Source organism: Microtus ochrogaster, chromosome X, assembly GCF_000317375.1.
Source record: "Microtus ochrogaster isolate Prairie Vole_2 chromosome X, MicOch1.0, whole genome shotgun sequence".
Lineage (NCBI taxonomy): Eukaryota > Metazoa > Chordata > Mammalia > Rodentia > Cricetidae > Microtus > Microtus ochrogaster.
The window spans coordinates 15,014,734-15,039,647 of record NC_022026.1 but is presented as its reverse complement, the minus strand read 5'-3'; the positions used below and the strand labels follow the sequence as shown (position 1 = coordinate 15,039,647).

The window sequence follows — 24,914 nt, the reverse complement described above, 5'->3', positions numbered from 1 at the left end:
ATGGTCAACTGTTTCTTAAGAAAGGCTTAGTTACCATGGTATACAAGACAGTGTAATTTTATTTTTGATTAGCATCTTTCTAAAGAGATTATTGATACTAAACCGTGTGTTGATGACAGTAACAAATTGATAACAAGCATATATTTTTTATTTGCTGATATTCTCTATTATTATTTAAAAGGTTTTCTTATTTTACACACCTATCACAGTTCCCCCTCCTTCCCCTCCTCCTTCTGCCTCCCACCTTCCTCCCACCCAACCCCCTCCAGTCCTCAGAAAGGATAACTGTTGAGAATATGAACTGAACTGAGCTCTGTGGAAAAAACAATGGGTTTACAAGAAAGATAAAGAAACTTCACAAATGGACACTAGAATGTCCACATAACAAATCAATTTCCCACAATCCTTAGGCTGCTTCCTGGCCATAATCGTAATCAACATTTCAGAGAAGTACACTACTGGAGAAGGTTACACAATAATCTCAGCTTACTGTCATGTGTTTCAATTATAAGAACATAAAAACCCAAAGTTTCTTACGTTGCTTCAGCAGAGAGGAATATGTATGACCTGGAAAACAGAATCCAGACAGTTTGGGAACAGAATTAAAATTACTTACCTAGGTAGTTTTCTCATTCTCTAAACATCATTTGTCCTGAGCTGTGTTTTCTGAAGCTGAACACATTTCCCGCCCTCTTACCCAGTGTTCATTGTGCATTTTTGGGAGGAGTTTCTTCCCCCAACACACTAGACATTAAGTATAGCTTTGCTTGTAACTATTAGTATCTATGAAGCTCGTGCTTCTTATGTTTGCATTTTAATTACTTTTGAACTTCTATTTGGCCTTCACTTGATGCCAGGAACAGTCATGGACCAGGCAAAGAGCATGATGGACCTGACGTCAAAATGCATGAATTCAAATCCTGGCTTTGTCACTTCCGAGCTGACCAAAGTAGTTACTGTCTTTGCTTCAATTTCTTCATTTGGAGAATGGGTTTAAACCCTTAATGTTATTGTACACATTATATGAGCAAATAATATACTTAGACTAGTAACTATGGTAAAGTTAATACTCAATGGGTTATAGATATTAGTATCTTAACATTCCTTAGATACTTGGCAAAGAATTATAAGTAAATATTGAATGGATAAATAAATGAAAGAGTGAACAAAGGGTTCAGATCAATTTTCTTTCTTTCTTTCTTTCTTTCTTTCTTTCTTTCCTTCTTTCTTTCTTTCTTTCTTTCTTTATTAAAGATTTCTGTCTCTTCCCCGCCACCGCCTCCCATTTCCCTCCCCCCTCCCCCAACCAAGTCCCCTTCCCTCGGCAGCCCAAAGAGCAATCAGGGTTCCCTGATCAAATTTTTTAAAGCGATATCTTGCCCTTGATCTCTTCTCTAAAAATGGAATTCATCGTGAGCATCCATCCTCTGTTATGAAAGCTGGTTTAAAACTTGTTTGAGGTCTTTAGTGGTTGCAAGATAACTAACTAACTAACTAACTAACTAACTAACTAACTAACTAACTAAATTCAATCAGTTGATTGTGCTTTTTGCTGTTTGTCAGACGGAAAAAGTGAGAGCAAATTAGTGAAAATGGATACTGGAGAAACCCCTGATTGCAAAAGGATAGTCATGGGCTTCCAACCATGGAAGTAAATAGTCTGCGTGTAATATTTTTCTCTCTTTTGGCTGAACCCAAGCTTCCTATAGCTGAAAGCAGATGGCACAGAAAAGCTTACATTGTGGAAAGCCAGTTTTCCCTGTATGAAAAGAACTGAGAGAATTGGGAGTGCTTTAACTTCTTGTCTCTGCTAAGTGGTGATGGAGATAAAGACTGAGAAATTTCCTTTGGGTCTTATAGTGTTCAAAAGCCCTGGATTACCAGGGACAGATCCATCCTAATGTCTAATTATTTCCTGGACTGCTAATCCCCAGAATGGCATTAAGCAGTGATTTATAATAACCAAATTTTCATGAAAAAGTGATGTTTTCTTCAAGTACCACTCAAAGAAATTATTGTAAAAGTATTATGAACTATGGTTATAGCCTTCCTGTGTTATTTTTATTTCTATTTATTTTAAAATTCCCTCTTATCAAACAAAGGAAGAAACACAATTCAATTGAGAATATGATATATTCTTCTTCACTTAACCAAGCCAAGACAGAGCCAGGCACTACTTCAGCAACCCAAATTCCAGACCCAGTGCCAAGGAGGAAAGCCTTGTACACATATATCTTATTGGCTGAGAATCCCTAGTTTAAATACTGGCACTGCCACTTGGGTACTTGCCAGGGAACCACTGATACAACACTTAGTCTCGCTAGACTTCACTTTCTTCACCAGCAAAATGGCAATCATGATAATATCGACTATATAGTTTTTTTTTCAAAGTGCACCTGCTTTGTTCATTTATATCCACTGAATCTACCAAGTTCTAGCATATCTGAGACCTTGAGTAAAATAATTTAAAGCAGAAAGTGCCATTCCCACTTAGGGCATCTACACAGCTCTCATTGGGCTATCACTGTATCTTTCATCTTTTCCTTAAGTTCTAATGAATTCAGCAGGTTCTTCTAGAATATTGATCTGGTGTTATAAAGCAGTGAGGAAGCACTGAAGAATCTTTCCATTTCCTCTGCTCCTTCCCTTGCGAAAAGAAAATTCTTTATAGAAACCGGTCACGGTGCCTTTAGAATGTGGGAAATCAAACCAGTGTTCTTTACACTGATTTTTGAGCCCTCTCCCATATGCTAAATATTAATTTACATTTGACAATTTACAATTTCTACCCTGCCTTCCTCAAGTAATGGGTTTAGGTCTTCTTCTACCAGTAACCTTAGTTACAGAAATAGCATAGATGAAGATAAATTAAATGGTCTTCTTTTTCGTCAAATCTTCCCACTATTTTTCTATAACTTTTTATTTGGATAACCTAGCTCCTTGAGCCAGGAATGAATGTAGTGTTATGAATGGTTTAGGCCCACCTCAATGGAAGAAGAGTTCATTATGTCATACAAGCCTCCATAGAAGGAAAATCAGTCATCAATTACACTATCTGACTGCTGAAAAGTATACTGGCCTCCTAGAAAATGTAAATCTATACATACTGACACCTAAAGCTCATTCCCTATGGTCTTTTTGGATGATCAAGGAGGAATCTGCATCTCAGCAATCTGCTATTTATCTTCATATTCTCTTGATTAAATGGCCAAGCAGGTAACTAGAGGCCTTGAGCTCTCAGCTTTTCAGCTTGCATGGCTAATTACATGGAAAGGTGCTGGATTCATAGATATGATTAATACCATCAGGGTTTTTATGGTCTTAGTGTTCATAAATTGTGACTGAACAATGAAATTTTATGAGGGTTATAGGATTTTTCTTTTTTAAGGATCAGAATTAATAAGTGTTTTCTCAATTGATTTTAAGTATAAATCAGAGGTAGCCTGAATAAATTCTATGGCTTAAGTATTAAGAGAATGCTCTCAGAGAAAGGATATAATGAAAACCAAGCCAACTTCCCAGTGTGGTGCAGGCAGAGGGTCCTATGACTTTTCATTCTGCATGCAAATAAAGGCAGCCAATTGATTTCTTTAAAAATTCGTTCTGGATTCTTTAGTGCCTGAAGTAGATGTCGTCCAAGTGATATGACTAGGAGAGACTCTTTGGTAGCTAGTAAATGTGTCAAGTCATGTTATAGAATATAATTGTCACTTTTTTGTACCTAGATTTCCAGCATGACATTGATAATATCTTCTTAAATTGTGGTTTTTTTTCCTGCTTAGTGTTAAGTGGCAAGAACCTATGCTAAAGGCTCTTCTCCACTTCTTATCTGTATTTCCATCCAGTTGGTTTGGGGGAAGGCTTTTTGACAAAATTAGAGAGAACATACAATGTGTTTCTTGCCGTTGTGTCTTCTAACTACCACCCATACCTTATTTGATGAATGAGGAGATCCCAGTTTTGCTTGACCCTAATACACTTAAATCTGACCCTCTTCCCTCCTGTAGAGCTCATTAGCAGTTCTTGACCTGTAGCTGACTAAGCAGTGGTTTGGATGAACTGTCAAGGGAGGGAGAGAGGAAAAGAGGGCGAGAACGAGAGGGAACTGGCAAGTGGCTGTCATCGTGTTTATCTTTACAAAGGAAGGCTGTTTGAAATCTCTCATTTTCAGAGTTGAAGAAAGACAGCCAATTCCTTACTGCTCAAAAGGTTCTGAGACTGTTCCTGATTAGGCTGTCTCAACTCTCTCATTTTTGTTCATCACAGTCACATCTGTTTGGGTTTCTGTCTGTTTCCTGGAGAAGCCTCTGGAGAGCAGGTCCCCTCAGCTTCTTACAGCTCATCCGAGGCCTGCCAAAAAAACACTGGCAGAGAACCATCAGTGTTCTACGCTCTGATAACTCCCATAAATTTTGAAAAACAGTACCAAAAACCTGCTTTTAAAGTAAACTTACAGAGAGGGGAACCAAAGGGCTTAAACCATTTTCTTTTTTCTTTTTTTTTTTCAATATTGTTCAAAAGCCCCAGGGCAATATTTTACTGAAATCACTCATACAGTCGAAAGGCACATTGAACACAGCCAATACACAACAGCATAGAATAAACATTTCCATCCTAAAAGAGAATAATGGAGAAATATCAATGGAAGATTGTACCAAAACCCAGTCAGGCAAACAGAAATTCTTATAGCTTCATGTACAGCATCGGTAACATGTGGTAGTATCATGTGTACCACAACAGGCTTGAGAATATCACCCTACGGCTCTGGTATTTGTAGTACACATGACTTCTTTCTTGGAACAGTACACTTGATGTCTACAAAATTTCTGTGAAGACCTTCAATGTTCATGGCATAACTAACATCCTAGACTCTCTGTTTCAACTTAGGCTTCACCCTCAAAACTCCATGTACCATTAGCTTAAAAGAAAGAGAGATGAAAACTTTGAGCAAAAGATTGAAAAATATGCAGTTTTGAACACACAAGTGTTTAAAGCTATGAGCAGAACCAAAGGGGACAGTATACTAAATTCCTTAATAAGAAGCTGGGGTGCTTGCAGTAGGATAATAGATATGGTGCCTTAAGGGCAAGACTTTGTCTATTCAATGTATTAGAGTATAAAATTGCAAATTCATATGAAACTTAAACCATTTTCTTTGGAATTCCAATGATACTTTATATTTTGGTAAGGTAAAGAAGGGAAGAGAAAAGAGGCAAGTACCAAAAGATAAGGCAGTTGGAGGAGCAGCGGTATACACAGACTCACAGACCTAAAAAGCCTTTTAAGGAGCAGCTCACCCAGGCATTTTCCAACATTCTGTTTTTAGTAGCTGAATTTTTATGTTTATTTTTAAAAGAAATCACACAATGAGCCGCAGTGCACAGAATAGATGAAAGTAGAAGTGCTATGTTTAAAACATTGTCAAGGGAACTCATTTTATGGTCATGTACTTTGAGGGAGCTGAAGAATACAACTTGAAAGTGACTGATGCTGAGTATACTCCTCACCATGAGAAGAACAGCCCAGCCACCAAAGGCACATGGCCAGTTAGTCTCCTGACTAGCAGGGTGCAGAAAAGAATTCTGTGGGATTGGAAACAGAGAAAAGTGCTAAGAACACATTTGTCTGAACATGGTCAAGGAGTGAGCTTGGTGGCTGCAACAGGGAATAGGAGGCTGGTTGGGGAACAAAGGAAAGTAGACCCACATAGCCTAGAAGAGTTCAAACTTTGAATCTGGAGGGAATCCAAGAATCCCAGAGGAGAACTGCTGCGGATAAAGCAAGTTGGGAGAAAGGGTGGTTCAGAAGGCAGGTGTCAAAAGAGAGTTCTTGTTCTGCCTCCCACTCAAATGCCATCTACGATGGCAGTGGAGAGCAAAGAAAAGACAAATGGACTTTTCTAGGACGGGCTGCAATTCTGTCTTTCATTTTGCCCTTCTGAGATGGATAGGACTTTTGTAAAATTCCTCTTTGAGAATTTGAAGCTGATATTAATGCTCTTCTTTGAGTTATTAAGCACCTGGGAAATAGAAATGCATGTTAAGAGAGCATAAAGAAAGCCTGCTTTATTTATAGTTAATTGGATAATATGAGTTAGGTGGACCCATTTTTTATGTGTATATGCACATGTGCACGTGCACAAGGTGCGTGTGTATGTGTGTGTGTATGCGTGCTTGTCTGTATGTCTACCACATGTTGGTGATGGTTCCCATAGAGACGATAAGACTGGGTTAGACCTCTATGAGCAGTTTGGCATGAGTACCTGGAACCAAACTTGAGTCCTATGCAATAACAGCAAATACTATTACCCACTAAGCCAACTATCCATCTCCAAGGCTATTTATATTTTTCTTTATGTTTCAAATTGAACCGACCATCCAGTCACAGACATCTTAGTGGAAGAGAGAGGGGAATGCATATGGTCAGGAGGAAGACAGAATACAGAAAATTAGAGACACCCTATTCCAGTCTTATCACCAACACATCAGATATTTTCCTGTGGAAATGAAAGAATGAGGTAGAGGATATAAAGAAGTAGAAGTAACTTTTGGGAGCCGACAAGAAATATGTCTTATTCATTCATACTCCTCTTGTGTGGGAATTAGCAAGATTAAGGGGGGGGGAGTTGTTCAATGTATTAAGTAGCAGTTAGGTGGGAGAAAAGATTTCTGTTGTGCCACTGCACAGTAGGAGGACTATACACAATAATGTACTATATATTTCAGAAAGCTAGAAGAAACAATCTTGCGTATCTTGACTTGATTTAAACATTCCACAGTGCATATATGTATTAAAACATTGTGATACTCCAGTAATGGTTTTAATTTTTATATTTTATGCAATGGTTAAAAATAAAGTTTATAAGCTGGGTGGTGGTGGTACACACTTTTATCCCAGCACTCGGGAGGCAGAGGCAGGTGTATCTCTGCACTCACAACTTGCCTGGTCTACAGAGTGAGTTCCAAAACAGTTGTGGCTACACCTAGAAACCCTGTGTCAGAAAACCAACCAACCAACCAACCAACCAACCAACCAACCAATCAATCAATCAATCAATAATTAAATAAAATTTATAGAAATAGTTGAGAAGAAAATTATTGGGGCAGAAAAAGCGTTTGCAGATACCTATGGGCTCAACTTGTCAGCTTTGGCCTAGTGGACCCGAGTACGCATGTCCTAGAGTTCAACTATCAATCAAAAAAATGAAGTTGATGGTAGATAGGGACTAGAAAGGAAGCAGATGATGTTTGCATGTTTGTGCTCACTCCTTTATAACAATAATTGTGCCTCCTGGTTATATATGCTGAAGTCTACCATGGGGTCTGTTTACTGCCAATATCCAGCATAGACCAGCCAATAAATCTACAGGCACTCTGAAGATATTTTGTGGATATTTGAGCAAATGGTAATAGTTTTCCTGGAGAAATGAGGGGGGGGAAAGGAGTGTAGGAAAGCTTTTCTAATTTCCCTGTAATATCCTTCAATTCTTTCCATTTTAACATTTCCTAATTCTATCACTTTCCTAAATAAGAACTTTGTCCTTGTTTAGCCTTTTTATACACTGGAAAAAGGATCCCCAAAGAGATATAAGTTGCAAAACAGGGGTCCTTGGATACAGTACTAGAGAGAGTCCATCCCAAATCCCAACTATCTCAGCCTTGTCAAGGTTTCTTCTGATCTAGATTTGGTGAAATTATTCCCCTTCATAGTTCCTGAAATTAAGCCAGTACCTCTTTTTGAGCTGAGACCCCTTTCTTTCCTCTTGGAATCAATACCAACCAGGCACTCATCAATTATTTTCAATGAAGTTTTACTTACTGTAGACTATTCATGAGGTTTGAGCCAGGAAATGGGATTATAGTGAACAAGAGAAGTACCAATTGTGGAGGCATTTCAGGCACAATGGTGCAAAAGAGGGTTTCTTCCCACCTCTGAATTAGTCTCATGTGTCCTTTCCTTTCTTGGAGCCTTGGGTACAAGCTGAGCATGGGTTTTGCGGTGAAGTAAATTCTGAAAAGATATAGGAAGGTCTATTATCAAAAGTACGAAGCAGCCCTTCTATTAGGAGCTTTCTATTTATTCTCAGAGATCAAATAAAATAATAAGATAACAATGTCTGAAGGTATAGAGGTGGATAGACTATTAGTTTTGTTCCTGCATTTCCAAGGATTAAGGAAAGAACTTGTGAATACAAATACAGCCAGCAAAAAGCAAAATTAATTCCAGATTTGGGGGTGGGGGATAGATGAACCTTCTTGGTTTTGAGGCACAGTTAAGAGAAGAAATCAGGACACAGAAGATAAAAAGAAGCTTTCTTTTTCCTGTACTGCCTATATGGTACACGTCCAGGCTCGCTGCGTGTCTCGCAAATGGCCAGATGAGGGGGCAAGGAGGAAAACCGGGTTTTGAAGAGCACACATTGGCATGGAATGAAAAGTCAGCAAAAACCACTGGGTGGCAGCGTGGTGCGCGGGAGCAGCTCTGCAGTGCCTGCTGCTGCCACAGTGGTGGGGGCTGAACCTCTCTGGGAGCCCTGGCCTCTCCCGAAGGGCTACAAGTGTCGCCACGCAAAATACCTCCGCAGGTCTCTGGTTGGATGCGGGCTATACCTGAGCCAGGTGCAGAAGTTTGGCCAACTTCCCGAGGCTCAGGCTAACTCTGAGATCTGCACTCAAGTTACACTCCTGTCCCTCTTCTCCCAACCCCAAAACCCAGTAAAGCTCAGCTCCTGCAAGGCAACTATCTCATATTTCAGTACTTCCTCCATCACCCTTTCTCCCTGAGATTCTTTTAGGGAAAAGAGGGGTTTGGGCAATGGGGCAGTGTTTAGATCCCCTACAGGTGTTAGTGGGAACTGGGACTCTGCACCTGGGGTGGTGGAGGGTGGGGCGTTTGGGGGCGGCGGGCGGGCGGGAGCCAGTAGCTGGGTTCCAGGAGGGAGGGGCCGCCGAGGCAGGGAGGGGGCCGCCACCAGGCTGTCGCGCTCTTCTGGAGGGTGCCTGCAGCGACTGAATTCCTGTGCTGCGACTGTGCCGCGCCCAGAGCAGCAGCCACAGCGACGATGCCAGGCCATTACCTGTTTGATCCCTGCGGGAAAGCTGGCACGGGCCAACTTTTGCCAATCCTTGGGCCGAGAAGTTGCAAGGACTAGTGGAAGCGCCGGAGGGGCCAGGGCAAGGGCGCGCTCCCCCGTGCACTGCCTCCTCCCTCCTCTCGCCGGCCGCCTGCGCCCGCGGCCTCTCTCCCGCCCGCGCTCTCCCTCCGCCCGCCTCCCTCCTCCGGCCCCCTCCACGCGGCACAGGGCGGGGGGTGCCGCGAAACTCCGACCCGAACGCTTGGACTTGCACAGTGTCCTCAGGGCTCAGTGGCCGAGCGCACGCAGTCACAAGCGCAGCTCTCTGCCTCCTCCTGCCAGTCTCGCCTGCGATCCCGGCCCGGGGCTGTGGCGTCGGTTCGGACCCAGGCAGCCAGAGCCCGCACGGGAGCCGGACCACCGTCAGAGGAGCTCGGACGGCATGCTGAGCCCCCTCCTCGACTAAAGCCCGAGTGCCTAGAAGCCCGGGTCAAGCAAGTGCAGGCTAAGGAGACCCAGGAGGCGAAGGCGCGAGCCGGCGGCAGCGCAGCAGCGGAGGAGCAAGAGGAGGCAAAGGCAGAGAGGGGCCCCCAAAGAAGTGGTGGTGGTGGGCGTCGTGGCCATGGCGGCGGCTATCGCCAGCTCGCTCATCCGGCAAAAGAGACAAGCCCGTGAGCGCGAGAAATCCAATGCCTGCAAGTGTGTCAGCAGCCCCAGCAAAGGCAAGACCAGCTGCGACAAAAACAAGTTAAATGTCTTTTCCCGGGTCAAACTCTTTGGCTCCAAGAAGAGGCGCAGAAGGAGACCAGGTCGGAAGGGGCTTTCGCCTTTCTCTTTTCCCCTCTCTTACTTTACGACTGTGGAGGGGGTTGGGGGTAGCATGGCAGCGTAGGTGAGTTGGGAGCCCAGCTTGTGCAGAGAGGCCCCCTAGCTGGTGTGCGTGCGTGAGGAGGAGATTGCTTTTTTGCCTCCGTAACAGTTAACAGGCTTGCTGCATTGCAACTGCCCTGGGACAGGCACAGAGCCCAGGAGCATAGCTTGCCCTGGAGGGGCGCCCTCAGCTTCAGACATGTCACATGCGTGTATGAGTGTGCATGCCTGTGGGCTCAGGGAAGGCGTAACTCAGACAAGCTGTCCTGTGGTATGGAAATTACAAGAGAGAGGCAGGACTGACACCATTGCCCACCCCTCCTGGAAAACGCAGGGAATCCCTCCCTGTCTGGCTTTCACCTCTGCCTACCCTTCCCCTCTACATACCACCCCCAAGGGACATGAGTTTTCCACTGTTTAGGCATTTCATTTCTTTTCGGGACAAACTTGACTTGTGGGGCAGCTTTGAAACGTTTGCTGGGGGATGGGACGAAGGGAGAAATATTTCTAGGACCTTGCTTCAAAGATCTTAGTAATCTGGTCACACTACTAAAACTGATTACTTGACATTAAATGCAAGAGGAAAGAAGGGACTTAAATCATCTGTAGGTTGTGGGTCCTTTTTAATGATTTCAGTGCAAAGAGTGGCAAGACATTCTCAAGGCAGGAGAAATTCAGAGCCTTAGGTGTCTGTCAGGTTGCGTCAAGGTAGACCTTCAGGGGGAGCACGCAGCTTATTTCTCATTCTTAACCAAAGGAATTGTCCGCACCATTTTCTTATCTTTTACTTGACAAGTATTACAGCAATGCAGACCTACTCATAGATCAGTTATTTCTCTGCGTGCTCTACACACCCTGGAAGGGAAAAGCAGGCATACGTCTTCAGTTTGCACGAAGTTTGTAATGCATTAGCTGTCAACTAGGCTTGTTTTAAAAAGACCTAAGCAGTGAAAATGTGTGCTTATGTGACTCCAATAAATATTATTTCAGCGCAGGTGTCTGTATTCAATAAAAGCAAATTGTGGATATCATGGCTGTTACAAATAAATTAAGTGCTTGATTAATCTACAGTGATTCATAATTGAAGATCATTTTAATCAAGAACCTATGTTTCGGGTAATCATGTTTTTGATATCAAATTTGAAAATAAGTACAATTTAATTTTCCTTTCTCCTTATCAACAGAAACTGTTCTCTTCACGTCCATTTTCCATAAGCAAAAACCGATCTGATAGGGATGGCAATGGCTGTTTCTTCTGCCCCCTTCTCATTGTCTTGTATGGGAAGCCTCAGTTTTATAGATACAGGTCCTTTGATGAGATTCTAGGTTAGATACATAACCTTCTTAGAGTGGTGGGGATTATTTATACAAATTGTGCTGATTTTTTTAAGGAAATCTTTGCTGGTAGGTTTTGGCACCTGGTTGGTAGGTTACTCTAAATTATTTTTCTATGTATTTTCTTCCTTATGGAAAGTAACACATCATTAAGATGATAGACTGTGCCTTTTACCAACCCATTCAGAGTGTCTAATGAGGTGGAGTAGGACTAAGCCGAAGGACCAGCTATCGCAAATAATGGGCTTTGTCCAAAGCTCTAGTGCATCGCCAGTGTTTTGAACTAGAAACCAAATGTTTCTTCAGATACTATAAGGTTTATTCTGAAACTTTTTATTTGTTTGCTTCTTTTTTTTTTCTTCCGGAGGACTCTTTGAAAATATAGTTTGATTTTTTTCCCACTAAAACTTGTAGACGAACTTAGAATTTTGAACCTGAGTCTCATGAATTGACCTAAACCATTGTTCTCTTTGCAGAACCTCAGCTTAAGGGTATCGTTACCAAACTATACAGCCGACAAGGCTACCACTTGCAGCTGCAGGCAGATGGCACCATCGATGGCACCAAAGACGAGGACAGCACTTACAGTAAGTGACTGCTCGATAAATAGCATGTTGTTGACACTAGGTTCTTTTTATTTAGTTTTTCATTCAAACAAACCTTGCTAAATCCTTAGGTGAATGCAAAATCTGGTCATGTGACATAACCCTGTTTACACAGGCTCCCCTACAGGAAGCTGAACACAGACACGTCTAAAATAAAAAGTAGAGCAAATAATGTTGACACCATCTGAAGGTTGATCCAAATGTCATCTCCATGGTAATCTCAATAGATTTATGGTTGTCCTTTGGATTTTATTACTTTTTCCCCCAGAAAAATTTCTCACCCACACAACAATCCTGAAATAGCATGCTATCTCCACTCTTAAAAATGAGTCTCATCCCAAGAGGCAGAAGTGGTTTCACACCATGGTATTTTCTTGTTACAAGCTTTTGCTCCTGCCCTACCCTTGTCACATATACCAATAACTCTAAGGCTAATTGATACTTTAACACTGAGTTACTTACACGGATCTGCAAGCGGATTTCTCTTAGACTAACCTGGAGACTGTAATGCTGAATCGAGAAGGAAAGGCATCAAATGGGAGTTTTGTTTCTAATTACCGAAACCCAGTGATCTGAAGGGATTTGTTACCTAACCTTTGCCTAAAATATTTATTTAGAGTAATTAAAACAAAGACATAAAGAATGCCCCCTTCAATATTAATTGCAGTCTTCTTGCAATTTACCGATGTCTGCAGACTTACTCATTTGTTTCTGAGACCTAAAGTTCCTGGTTCTCATAATTCATTCTTTGTTTTCTAAAATTTGGATTCGTTTCTCTCAGATTTGTTAATTCCTAGAAATATTCCCATTGTTGGCTGAGAAAACAGCTGAGAAAAATAGGTCTGGCTGCTAAGGTCTCTGTAGTTCTTTCTTTTGGAACTGCATTACTGAAGACAGTAAAGCCATGGAAAAGTGTCCCAGTATTGAGGATTAAAGAATTTCACACCTTTAAAGAATGCTTCCTGGACTGGGGGTTGAAATTTTACCTCAATAGAAACTTACCTTCAATTATCCTTGAAGAAACATCTCTTGGCTCCTAGGATGGAGGCCCTGTATACTGAAAGGCTCTTCAGTATTGTGCCAAATGCTCTGTTACAGTGATGACATTAAAGTTTTATAACAAATCCTAGTTACTCCTTCATGCATACTATTCTATTTAAAACAACTACCCAAATGAAGCAGAGCACTTTCCTGCCATCAAGTAACACACATTAATACATAGTGATCTGAAATACAATTTCCACCAAATTATGTATACAGATCGATGTTTGGGAAAGGAATTAAGGTTTGCATTCTACTCTATTCTATAGTGTCTCAAGAAAATAAACATTGTTAAAGGGAAGTTTGTGATGAGCTACGAGTCAGGTTTGCTCTCACATGCTTTAAATATCCAGGTTCAAATCGAGGAGAAATATTTGTTTCCAGTGTTTATGCAGTTACTCAAAAGGAACAGTTTCATTTTGTTTTGTTTTAAATAGATGATTCAGTGTGCTGTGTCTTAGTGATATGTCAAACTCATAAAGATCATGCTGTACGTATTCATTTTAGGAAATAAACAGTGCACGCACGCATGCACACGCGAACACATCCACAAAGAGATCCATTTCTTATTATGGATCTTTATATTGTATATTAGGTTATTCTCCTCCATTCCTACAATTACATTGTTTCTTTGGTTGCCTTACAACTCTGTATGACATGCCATTTCTAAATACTAATGACATTTGGAGATCTTTAAAGAACATAGCCAGATAACAAGAATCCATGTCTACTCTGATTAAAACATATAGCCTTAAGTCAATCAAAGGTAAGTATTACCCTAATATGCACCCTGCAAATGGAAAGTATCCCAAAAGTAAAAGCAAGCTTGTCTACTCTGGGTTGAAGAGCAACCAGAAGTCTAGGGAACTAACTTCACTTCCCTGTTGCTATTATGCCATATAAGCCATCATAAAACACAGATGCCTGTGGATTATACTGGTCTATCAAATTACAAGTGTGGCCATTAAGATTGATACTCACCCAAAACCAAGCAATTTTTTGATATTAAGTTAAAGTAATTATTTAAATGAATGGAACTACGATACAAGTTTTTTTCTACTTGTGACTCATTGTAACAGTATTTCCTTAGCATGTATTCCCAGTATTATGTTTATATTTTTCTTTTTATCATAGTTTTTCATTTAGTTCAATTTAATTGATTTTATGTTATTTTAGCTTTGATATGGTAAACAAGATCATATGATAAAGCAAAGAATTTTATGCTTTATGCATGTCTATTTCAAAAACCGAGTTTGATACTATGCATTTAAGGTTATCTTACGTAAATTTATTATAATGGTAAATGTCAATCCAATGAAATCTCATCATGGGCAATAAGACATTATAAATTATGTATTTTTCCTTGAAAAGCAAAGATGATAGACATTTCATGAAGGCAGTTTTATTATCAGCCTTGGGTATAAGGAATGGATTTTTAAAAGATAGCTCCCCCCTTTTCTTCAAACCTACAATAGTTTTGCCACTTCAGTATATCATGGTTCTCCAAGTACATTAAAATAATACCTTTGTTAATTATTAGTCTCTTAGAGAAATTGACCTTACCTTGAGCACTGTGAAGCAGGGCTTCAGTATAGAGGTCAGTGTAGAGCTCAGCTGTGAATGCCAAGGAGAGAGCATAGCCTTGAAAAAGTGACCCCTTTAAGGTCTTAGTTTTTGTTTTTATATAGGAACACTAGCAAACAAATAAGAAGCAGCATGTTATTAATTAGAATTTTTTAAATGCACAAAATGAATGAATGAGTGAATGAATGAATAAATAAATAATATAAATAAATAATGCCACTACATTTCCCCTTTTTGTCTAAAATAAAAAAGAAGGCTATAACTAACATAAGGAAAACTACGTACAATAAGTACAATGACTATATACTATATACAGGCAATAAATATGTTGACAATGTCTAGTCCATTTGCATTTGGCAAATTCAGAGAATTTACTCCACATCTATCCAATCTTGGCGAATCCAAAGTCTTGTACCAAATTTAGTTTCTATCATAACTTTCATTACCTTCCAAAACTATCTTTTGATATCTCAGCTTTATATACTTTACATTTCTTTAGTGCTTTTCCTTTCTGAGTCTCATAAATAAGGGAGACTATAACTATCTAGTCTTCAACTCCCTCAGAGACCTGAGAGGGAAATAACATTAGCTGAGTAAACAGGAAGTGCAAGCAAGAGAATTCAAAAACATGTGAGAAATGACAGAAACAGCTGGCTACCTGGACAGTTACCCAAAGACCCTCTGCAACGTTGGAGCATCTGCCTATGTCCTATAGGTCTAGCATATATGTAAGTAAGAAAGTAAGTAAGTAGGTAAATAAAATGGGCAGGAACGGTAGTGCACACAGTAATTCCAGCACTTGGTAGGCAGAGGCAGGCAGATCTCTGTGAGTTTGAGGCCAGCCTGGTCTACAAAGTGAAGTCCTGGACAGTCAGGGCTCCACTGAGAAACCCTGGCTCAAAAAGCCAAACCAAACAAAGAAAAACAAACAAACAAACAGATCTCTTAAAATCTGGCTAAAAGAGAATAAAAGATTTTAGGTATTTAATTGAATATGTTTTAGAAACACAAATGAAATCAGTTACTTATAATATTGAGAATTTTTTCAACTTGATCAAAATATTCTTTTTCTTTTGTTGCTATTGTCTAGCTCAATTAATTGTGAGTATAGTTTTCTGGCAAAAAGTAGCAAGCCATAACAAATGCAGTGCACATGACTCAAAGGTGTATTGTAGAGGAAGTTGTGGGTTACTATTGAGATTATTCATGACAAAATCCATTGCTCCTAAAATTGGTGTTACCCTAGGTTTCATTTATCATTGTTTACGTTCTGAAGGATAGCCTCTGACTAAAATAAGCCTGAGTTTAAATTCTTCTTGCCATATCTTAAGTCCATAAAGAATTACTCCAAGTTTAGAGAAGACAGTGCAAAGCTATGAGTGGTAGTCCATGCCTGCAATCCTAATACTAAGGAGGCTGAGGCAGGAGAATTGCTCACAGGTCCTGATCAGTCTGCATTGCATAGCAAGCATCAGAACTGCTAGAGGAAACAAGATTCTGTCTTAGAAACAGGAAATAGAGCAAGAGCACAGTGATTCTATCCAAGCATACTTCTGGTTTAGCTTTTTGCATTTTAATCTGGGAAGACTGCCTTTTTGGAAAAATTCAAAGGCAACTCAGTGTGTACTTTATCTTGAATATCTAAAGAAAATATTGGACTGGTATGTGATATATATGACCAACTACTTCACATTTTTCTACTCTCTTCAGTTTTGGCATACATTATCTGTCTCTGTTTCTAACTTAATAAATACTTAGATTACATAATGAATGGCCTCCTACAAATGCAATGCCATTATTCAGGACTAGGTAATATAGATTGATGTTCTTTGCTGCTCTTTCTCCTTTAATTGTCTACTGTTTGAAATTTAAACATTTCATCTCACACTAAAACACAAAGCTAAGAACAATGAAAAGCAACACAAAACTCAAGCCATTATCAATCTCTTCATTCTCTACCTCCCTCCATGCTCATCCCTGACATGAAAAGCTATAGTCATAAAACTAATAAGGTTCAGAATGTTGGTTTATAAATAAAGATTCTAGAAATCATTTTCAGTTTTATTTACATTTTTCTCTCTTATATGTTAGTATCACCCAATTAGGTTTCAGGCACGTTTTTATATTGACTTTAAACAAACTCATATGGAGCTTTTTGTTTAGTTTATCATAGGTTTGAGATTTTTTAAGTATGAAGTTTTATATAACATGATTGTCAACTATTATTATATTCCCCAAACACATGATCATGTTTTCATGATGCAGTTTGGTATCAGTCTATAAATGTGCTGTGAGTACCTGCTCTTAGCAGGGTATCCTCAACAAAAAGAAACATGACTTATATATGATATGCTCAAAGACATGAGGCTCATTTTCTGTACATTACATTGTCAATTATAGCACATGATCCTGACTTTCAAACTGTGCAATTAGTTTTCTTTCCTTCACATAACAGAAGGGCGCAGCTTTTTATATGGTGAGTATTGAATGAAGTGCCATCAGTGGCATGTGGTAGAAACACTTGTATTTTGAACTGTACAATATGTCCTAGCTCCTCTTTTATAGCACCCAAATTTTAAGGGAAAGATGCATTGTAGGCTTCACAAGGAATATTTTGTTCCTTATTAATATTTTTACCCATATTACCCTATCTAGTGCAACAGAGTGCTCAAAGATAAGTGATTCTAGAAAAAAAATCTTATATATGGGAGTGACACCTTCAAATTCTTGTTCATGGAAGTAACAGGCCAGTTTATCATCCCCAACAAACTTATGAAACAGGGCAAAAATCATCAACATTGGTTTGTGGCTCTCAGGAGCAAGGTGCACAGGCTATTTTCAAAAGATGTGTGTGGCAAACACTACGTTTTAAAAATGTACTGTTTTATTTTTGTTCGTGGTGTGGGAGGGCGGAGACAGCTGGCAGTGGGAGAACACCCACTGGTTGTCTCCAGTGAGTGGTGTGTGCTTGTGAGGAGCCCTTGGGTGTAAGTTTGATGCAGTAAGACCTTCAGATGGAAAGATGAAGACCTCATTAGCCCACTTGCAACGATTTTGCAGAAAACATTAGAATAACAAATAGCACTTTTCTTCCATGCCTTATTTTATTACTATAGCTATTGTCTTTGAGACTAAATGCCAAGAGCCTGCTCAACTCTATCATCCTGTGAAATGCCACTTCTTTATGGAATATAAGAATACAAAATAACCGGGTTTTTTTTTTTGCAAGGCCCAGATTTATTTTAGAGGTTTTTGCATTGGAAATAATACAGATAATTTAGATGAAAATGTTGGTGTAGTATGTCTGGGGAGAGTACAGGAATTTGTCCTCAGCTAACAGTCCCATCTAACAGTGCTTATGAAAAGTTCAAAAGCTGTCTAGAAGAGCAGGCTAAGAACATAGATTGAGAAGGATGATATTTTAGTGGGCAGAGTGATTCCTAATACTTTGCCGTCCCCTCCCATGTAAATATTCCCCGCCTCCAGTACTCTAAAAATCAGGATGTTTGAACCAAAGTCTTCTCTTCTTCCTGAAGTATTTGAGAATATGTTGTTATAGACCCAGTTAAGCAAATATAATCAGTAGTCAGATACACGAGAAAGTAGAACAAGGCTAATTTGTGTATTTCTAGACTCACTGAGTCTCCACTGATTTGAGGAATCCAGGTGTTCCTGTTGATTACATTGGAGAGCTATCAAATTGGAATTGTAACATTTTTATATTCTTTGAAATTTCAGCTCTGTTCAACCTTATCCCTGTGGGTCTTCGGGTGGTGGCTATTCAAGGAGTTCAAACCAAGCTGTACTTGGCAATGAACAGCGAGGGATACCTGTACACCTCGGTGAGTCTTTGTGTGCATGTGTTCATGCACCTTGTTTTCATCTGACAGGAAAAAAAATGTGTGATGTATATTCTTTTGTCATAAATTTTGGTTTTGATTGGAATATATCAGTTGTAAGGGCAAATTATTTTCTGGTGAAAATGATAGCTCTTCCTAATTGAAAACCAGCATGGTCAATATAAAATTAATAATATTCCTAAAAGTTTTCTATATAGTGCTATTGGAATATTATGTACCATTAAATAGGGAATTGGGCTTTGCAGCTGTGGGAAGCAAAGTTGTTACTTAACTACATAACCATATCTGCCCCATTTATTCCTGAAAAATTAATGAGATCTCTCTCTTAGATCAAGTCCAGGACACAAAAACTGGTTTGAAAAGTGCTCCACAGTTGTCATTGCCAATTTGTTCAGTTAGTACAATTGTCATCTGTTTCCATTTTTAATTTTTTGTCAGAAATTTATGGTTACAGTGTGATAATTTAATAATTGCATACAGTGTTATAATGACCAAACCCAGGAAATAAACATTTCCATCCTTTAAAACACTTACAAAATTTTTTGATTATCAGTCATATTTCTGGTGCACAGTGTACTATTTTATTACGGTTGTAAAATATTTCCCAATCAGGATCATTATGATTCATCTCTTTATCATAATTTTGTATGTAGAAATATAAAGGTCATCTCTATTCATTCATATTACATTGTTATATGAATTATAATATAAAAATGAACATGTTATATCATATTATATTATACTACTAATGCCATTTTTGTCAAGTACAACTTAACCTCTTCCTACACACAAATTTTGCTGGTGTCTAAGAAGAATGAGGACAGTCATATCTATAAGTTTGTTTGTGTATTATTGATAAATAATATAGGCTACAGATTACTGAGTAATTTGGGACCAAGTGTACTTGGTTAAGCAAATGTTTTAAATTTATATATAACTTTAAAATGCCACAGTACTAGAGTTAGGATTTTATTTCTATAAATAGACCTACCTACCAGTTATAAAAGATCCTTGCTATTTTTATTATTTATTTTGAATTCCTGCATTTTAGGAAAGGTACAGGATATTTAAAATGAAGAAATTGGACTGGTAAAATTGCTTTGTGTTAAAAGGCGTTTGCTATCAACTTTGATTGTCTTAGTTTAATCCTCCAACCGTTCATCATTCAATCAATGTAGACAATCTTTAGGCTTTCAAAAATGGAAAACATTGCTTATCAAACTGCCTACTAGCCTTAAGAATGAGGTGATTACTGACTATCAAAACCCATTCTTCAAACTGCAAATTAAAAAATTAATCTGTTTTCGCTCTTGGTCTGTCTTGTTAGCTGAATTTCATTCAAAGTCAGATATCTAAAGACTTTACATACACTGTAAAAATCCTGCATTCACCTTGGTTTTAAGTGACCAAGAGGGAAAGAGATGTGAGAGACAAACAAGCCCACAAAGGCTCACTCACCGCTAGGCACCTCAAACTCTGAGTACCTGTCAGCATTTTGTCTTGTTGCTCATGACATAGAGATTTACCTTGTTTGATAAACTAAAACTTTGAATTCATTGCAAGCTTTATGAAATCTATTATCTATCAATACAGTGCTAGTATTATAGGAAAAGCAATGGAATACTTTTAGGTTTGTTAGTACTATAGCACAATTTCATTTCAGGTAACTTCTTTTAGATCAGCAGGGTCAAATGCAAAAGTAAGCGTTTAATCTGAAAAATGACTCCTTGAACTAATATACAGACATGGAAAGGAAATAAAATAATGAATATACTTAAGAAGATAAATGTAGAAAATTCTATATTGTTTTAGATAGGGTTGCTATTGCTGTGGTAAGATACCATGACCAAGGCAACTTAGAAAGGGAAGAGGTTATTTAGGCTTTTGGTTCCAGAGGTTTAGAGTCTATGATGGTGGAGTCAAGGCAAGGTGACACGTGCACAGAGTAGCATCTGAGAGCTTACAACTCATTCCCCAAGCAGGAAACTGAGACACATTGGGAATGGCATGAGTCTTCTGAAACCTCAAAGCTTACCCTAGTGACACATATCCTTCAACAAGGCTACACCTCCTAATCTTTCTCAAACAATTCTACTACTGGGAGACCAAGTATCCAAACATGAGCCTCCAGAGGTCATTTGCATTCCAAACTCCACATTTCATTCCCTGGCCCCCATGAGCTCATGCCCATATCATAATGTGAAATGGACTTATTCCAATATCAAAATTCCCTGTAGTCTTTCGGTCTAAACACTTTTCAAAGCCCAAAGTTTCTTCTGAGACTCAAGGCTTTAATCTTACTTGTAAACCACTGTAAGATTAAAAAATGTATATTTCTAACATGCAATGTCATCGAATATATATTATAAAAGGAACAAATCAGGCATAGGGAGGGAATATTGAACCAAAACCTAGCAGGTAAAAACCGAGACTCCCACCGCTTCACATCCGTTGTTGAAGGATCATACGACTCTAGCCTTCCAACTTTGCTGCCCTCAAGATAAATCTTGCTCTTAGGATGATTCAACTGCCCATGCACAGCTCGCCTTGGCAGATATCCCTTATCTCTAGCATGTCCAGCATCTTGGGGTTTCCAAGACAACCAGATTTCACTCTACACAATTGCTTCTCAGGGCCTTCATTCAGGAGCTGCCCTGTCATACATTGCCTGGCCTCAATGGCTCTCTTTAACCATGAAAGATTTCACAACCATTTTTCTTGTGATTCTTGAACCAGAATCAAATGGAAGGTGCTGCTAAGTTTGGCTGTCTGTTTGGAATGCAGCCTGGCCCCATTGAACACATTTGCTGTGGCTTTCCTTGGTTTTTCTTTTGAGAAGCAGAAAGTTACTTAGGCATTTTCCTCACAAGTTGGAAACCTAGATGGGTAAGGTCTTGCCCTAAGGGCAATCTTCCTTTATTTCTTTTGTGGATCAAGCTTCTCCTCAATCTCCTTAGCTCTTTCAGCACAAGCCTTGACTCCAATATTAATTTTTTTCTCTTTTCATATGGCATTTTTTTATTTCTTTTTGCCCCACTTGGGTTTTTTTTTTATCGTTGTAGAGCTGCATAATAGTGGTTACTGATAACCCCGTGACAGGTCAATATCGGGCTGACTTGAAATCTCTTCTACCGAAGAAATTGGTTTATTTTAAATTTAGCCTAAGAAAATTCTTAGGACAAGGGAAGAAATCAACAATAGCCTTCGCCAAAACATCCTAAAATGATTTCTAACCTAGTTGCAAATATTGTTCTCCTCTGAAAACTTTTGAGTCGGGTGTCCATTGTCTGTGTAACTGTCAGGATTACTATCTCCCAGTGTCCTACTAAGATGACCCATTCATTTCTGCTTACTGCATTCAATCCCTTTTCTTATCCAAAATCCCAAACTCTGCCACATTCCTTCAAGAATCAGTATGGTCAGTTCTGTCAAACCATAGCACCATTTCAGCACTAATTTCTCTTAATTACTTTTCCAGTGCCGTGATAAAACACCATGAACAAGGCAACTTATGAAAGAAAGCATTGAATTGGGCATAGGGTTCCCAACAGTTAGAGTCAGTCCATGATGGTAGAGAGAAGACATTGCAGTTGGAGCAGCCGCTGAGAACTCATATTTCAATCCACAAGTAAGGTGCAGAGAGCCACACTGGGGATAAAGTGAATCTTTTGAAACCTCAAAGCTGTCCCCAGTGACACACCTCCTCTCACAAGGCCATACCTCTTAATTCTTCCCAAACAGATCCACCAACTGGGAACAATATTCAAATATATAAGCCAATGACTGCTTTTCTTATTCAAAACCCTACAAATATGTATTTCCTATTAAGGGAAAATAACCTCAAATAAGCAATTGAAAACTATGGAAAGTAATTACATTCTTATTGAAATATTTCAGATATACCAGAGCAAAATGTAGGTGTAAAATATTCAAACTGCCTTGTTCTAGCACTGAAAACTGAGTCCTCTCCAGATAAATGTTCCGATTCTTTCCATTAGTCTGTACCCATTATGACTTTAGGTTCCTTCAACAAATTTATCACCATCCCCTCTGGAGCCCTATTTTATTTTCATCTCATTTAAAATGTTATCTCTGGACCCTAATAGGATAGAATTCTATCCTAATGACTTCATAGTCAACTTACTTGGTAATCAATTTAGGCTCTATAAGTTGGCCATAAAGTGTCTGCCATACCCATTCAGCTTTGCTCTTATAGCACAAAAGCAATCACAGGCAGTAAAATAAATGAATGAATCACTATATTCTAGTAACAGTTTATTCACTAAAACAGATAGTGGGGTGCATTTGGCTTATGGCTACAGTTTTCCACAAATAGTTGCTCTTTGCCTCCTCCATCCCTGTGTTTGGGATTTTCACTGATGACCTTTCATTGTGTGTTAATGGGAAAAGTAATCTGGCAGAATATCCATTTTACTCCATCACATGCAAACACGCTGCACTAACATCTGCCCCTGTCATCCCGTTATCCTTGCCTCTTTGTAGAGGGTTTCTTCCTCTCTCCTACCCTTTATCTTACATTTCAGTCACCTGCCATTTTATTTTGGGACTTCCCTTCATATATCTTTACTCCCTGTCTACTAGCTCCTGTTATTTAGTTAACGTTCACCAAAAAAAGGAAAAGGAAATGGAAAGAAACCATACCAAACAAACAAGCCAAGAGGCCCACCTGAAAGGCATCATTAAGTTCTACCTCACCTCCCCCACCCCAGATAGTCACTGGTGTCTTCAGGGTATTCAGAGAACTGAACTTTCCTATCCCTCTTCTATCCGCTGTCCTGTAGCTTCAACTCTGCTGGAAGGCTTTAGCAAGATCACAGTTCTTCCTTTACCTTGTTTTTTTTCAAGCTGTTGATGTTTTTGACCCTGCTTAAAACTCTCCCTCTCTAGTGTTGGCCATGCCATTAGATATGCTAAAATTTCTTTTTTCTTTGCTAGCCACTTCCAAATAATATTTGGAAAACTCCTTTCCCTTTGCATGCTACATATTTCCTCTATGCTTGCCATAGTAATAAGTACCGTTCATAGTCACTGAATAGATAGAAATGATGTGTCTGCATATAGTGCATTTTAACGAATGTGTGCAATAAGGCTCAGAGGAGGGCCTTGACAGGTCATGACTGAAAACAATAATTTGACCTTTGGTATTTCAGTTGATGGAAAAACCATTATCCAAATGTAAATAAAAGAAAATGGGCAGATTTTATGATGGATATACCAGGGTGCAGGTTTTCTATTCCTTCTACAGGTTGTCTTTACATTTATGAAGGAATGTTCTGAGACAATGAAAACTGCTGATTCTTGGGAGACCTTTTTAATATAATCTGTTTTCTTCTTTTGATTTCTGCTTGCTAATTCCATTTCAGTTCAATTTTCTTTCTTACCTTTATTCATCAAATAAAATCACCTACAGGTTGTTATTGTCACAGACAACAATTTATGTCTCATGGTTAATCTTAGGGTACTTGTACTGTACTCTGTTCCCCATTTTTATTTCTTGTTGCTACAGGGGACAGACTTGGTGTAGGCTCCAGTGGCAGTGACAAACCATCTGTGGCACAGATGATCGTAATTAACCATTATTTCATAACATGTTTACTTTTAACCATGCTATATCTATCTTTCTAGAACAACAAGAAATTACCGTTCACTGTGAATAAAAAATTTCTTACCTTTGAGTTTTTTTTAAACTAATAATAAGGAGTTCCATATAAGGGTTTGAGAGTTCTCAAAACTTCATAGCATAAATATTTTATAACATGAAGCTTTTGTAATAAATTTTTAAGTGTTCTTGAAATATATATTAGCTATAAACTCTCAAGAGTTTTAAATATGGAAAAATTGGTAATGTTTTAGTATTTGTTTAATAGAATAGTAATATATACTAGGCACAGATGATAACAGTGCACAGATAAACAAAAAGTATTTCTTTTTTCTTTTAGAATATTCTAGAACTCATGGCACCATGTTTATCTAATTTCTTATATTTTGTCAAAAGCAGTTGACTATTTCTGGGATACACAGTGTCAGTTCTAGCAAAAATGTGTAGGTAATAGAGATTTTGAAAGAAGAAAGGCTTTCCAATGCATACATCACCAATAATTTGTGAGAATAATATAACCAACATGATTTGTGGTTTTGGAACTGCCAAAGCAAACCATATGAAGGAAACAATTTTTTCCAAATTATCTAGTTTCATACCTTAACCATAAGGCAGCCTTTGTTACTGACTCAGGAGCTCCACTCAGTTGTTCTAAATTAAGGGTACAGGTTTTCTTTTTTTTTTCTTTCTCTAATAGATAGTTTATACATACTTTAAATTTATCACTTTTTTTCTCACATCACATGAAAATAGACTAATATATTATTCTCAGCATCCTATGATGTGTTTTCATTCAGGGGAATCACTATCAGAAATACAGAGAAGTCAGGTCATAACAGTCCTCTGGTAGCTATAACATAGAAACATTATTTTTCCTTTTTTGATAACCTAGATTTGCTTCTAATTAAGAACAATTCCAAGCCGGG

At 38.8% G+C, this 24,914-nt stretch overlaps 1 protein-coding gene across 3 annotated transcripts in view; it reads left to right on the top strand.

Moving 5' to 3' along the window:
- The window catches only part of Fgf13 (fibroblast growth factor 13), a 515,462-nt gene that overhangs the window by 413,188 nt on the left and 77,360 nt on the right, over positions 1 to 24,914 (top strand). For 2 of the 3 annotated variants that reach the window (XM_026784862.1, XM_026784863.1), the window contains 2 exons: positions 11,755 to 11,865; positions 18,247 to 18,350. In XM_026784862.1, the coding sequence (XP_026640663.1) occupies positions 11,755 to 11,865; positions 18,247 to 18,350 (215 nt within the window). Of the gene's footprint in view, positions 1 to 9,242; positions 9,883 to 11,754; positions 11,866 to 18,246; positions 18,351 to 24,914 lie in introns of those variants that run through there. The other variant, XM_005358508.2, reaches the window with a different exon arrangement.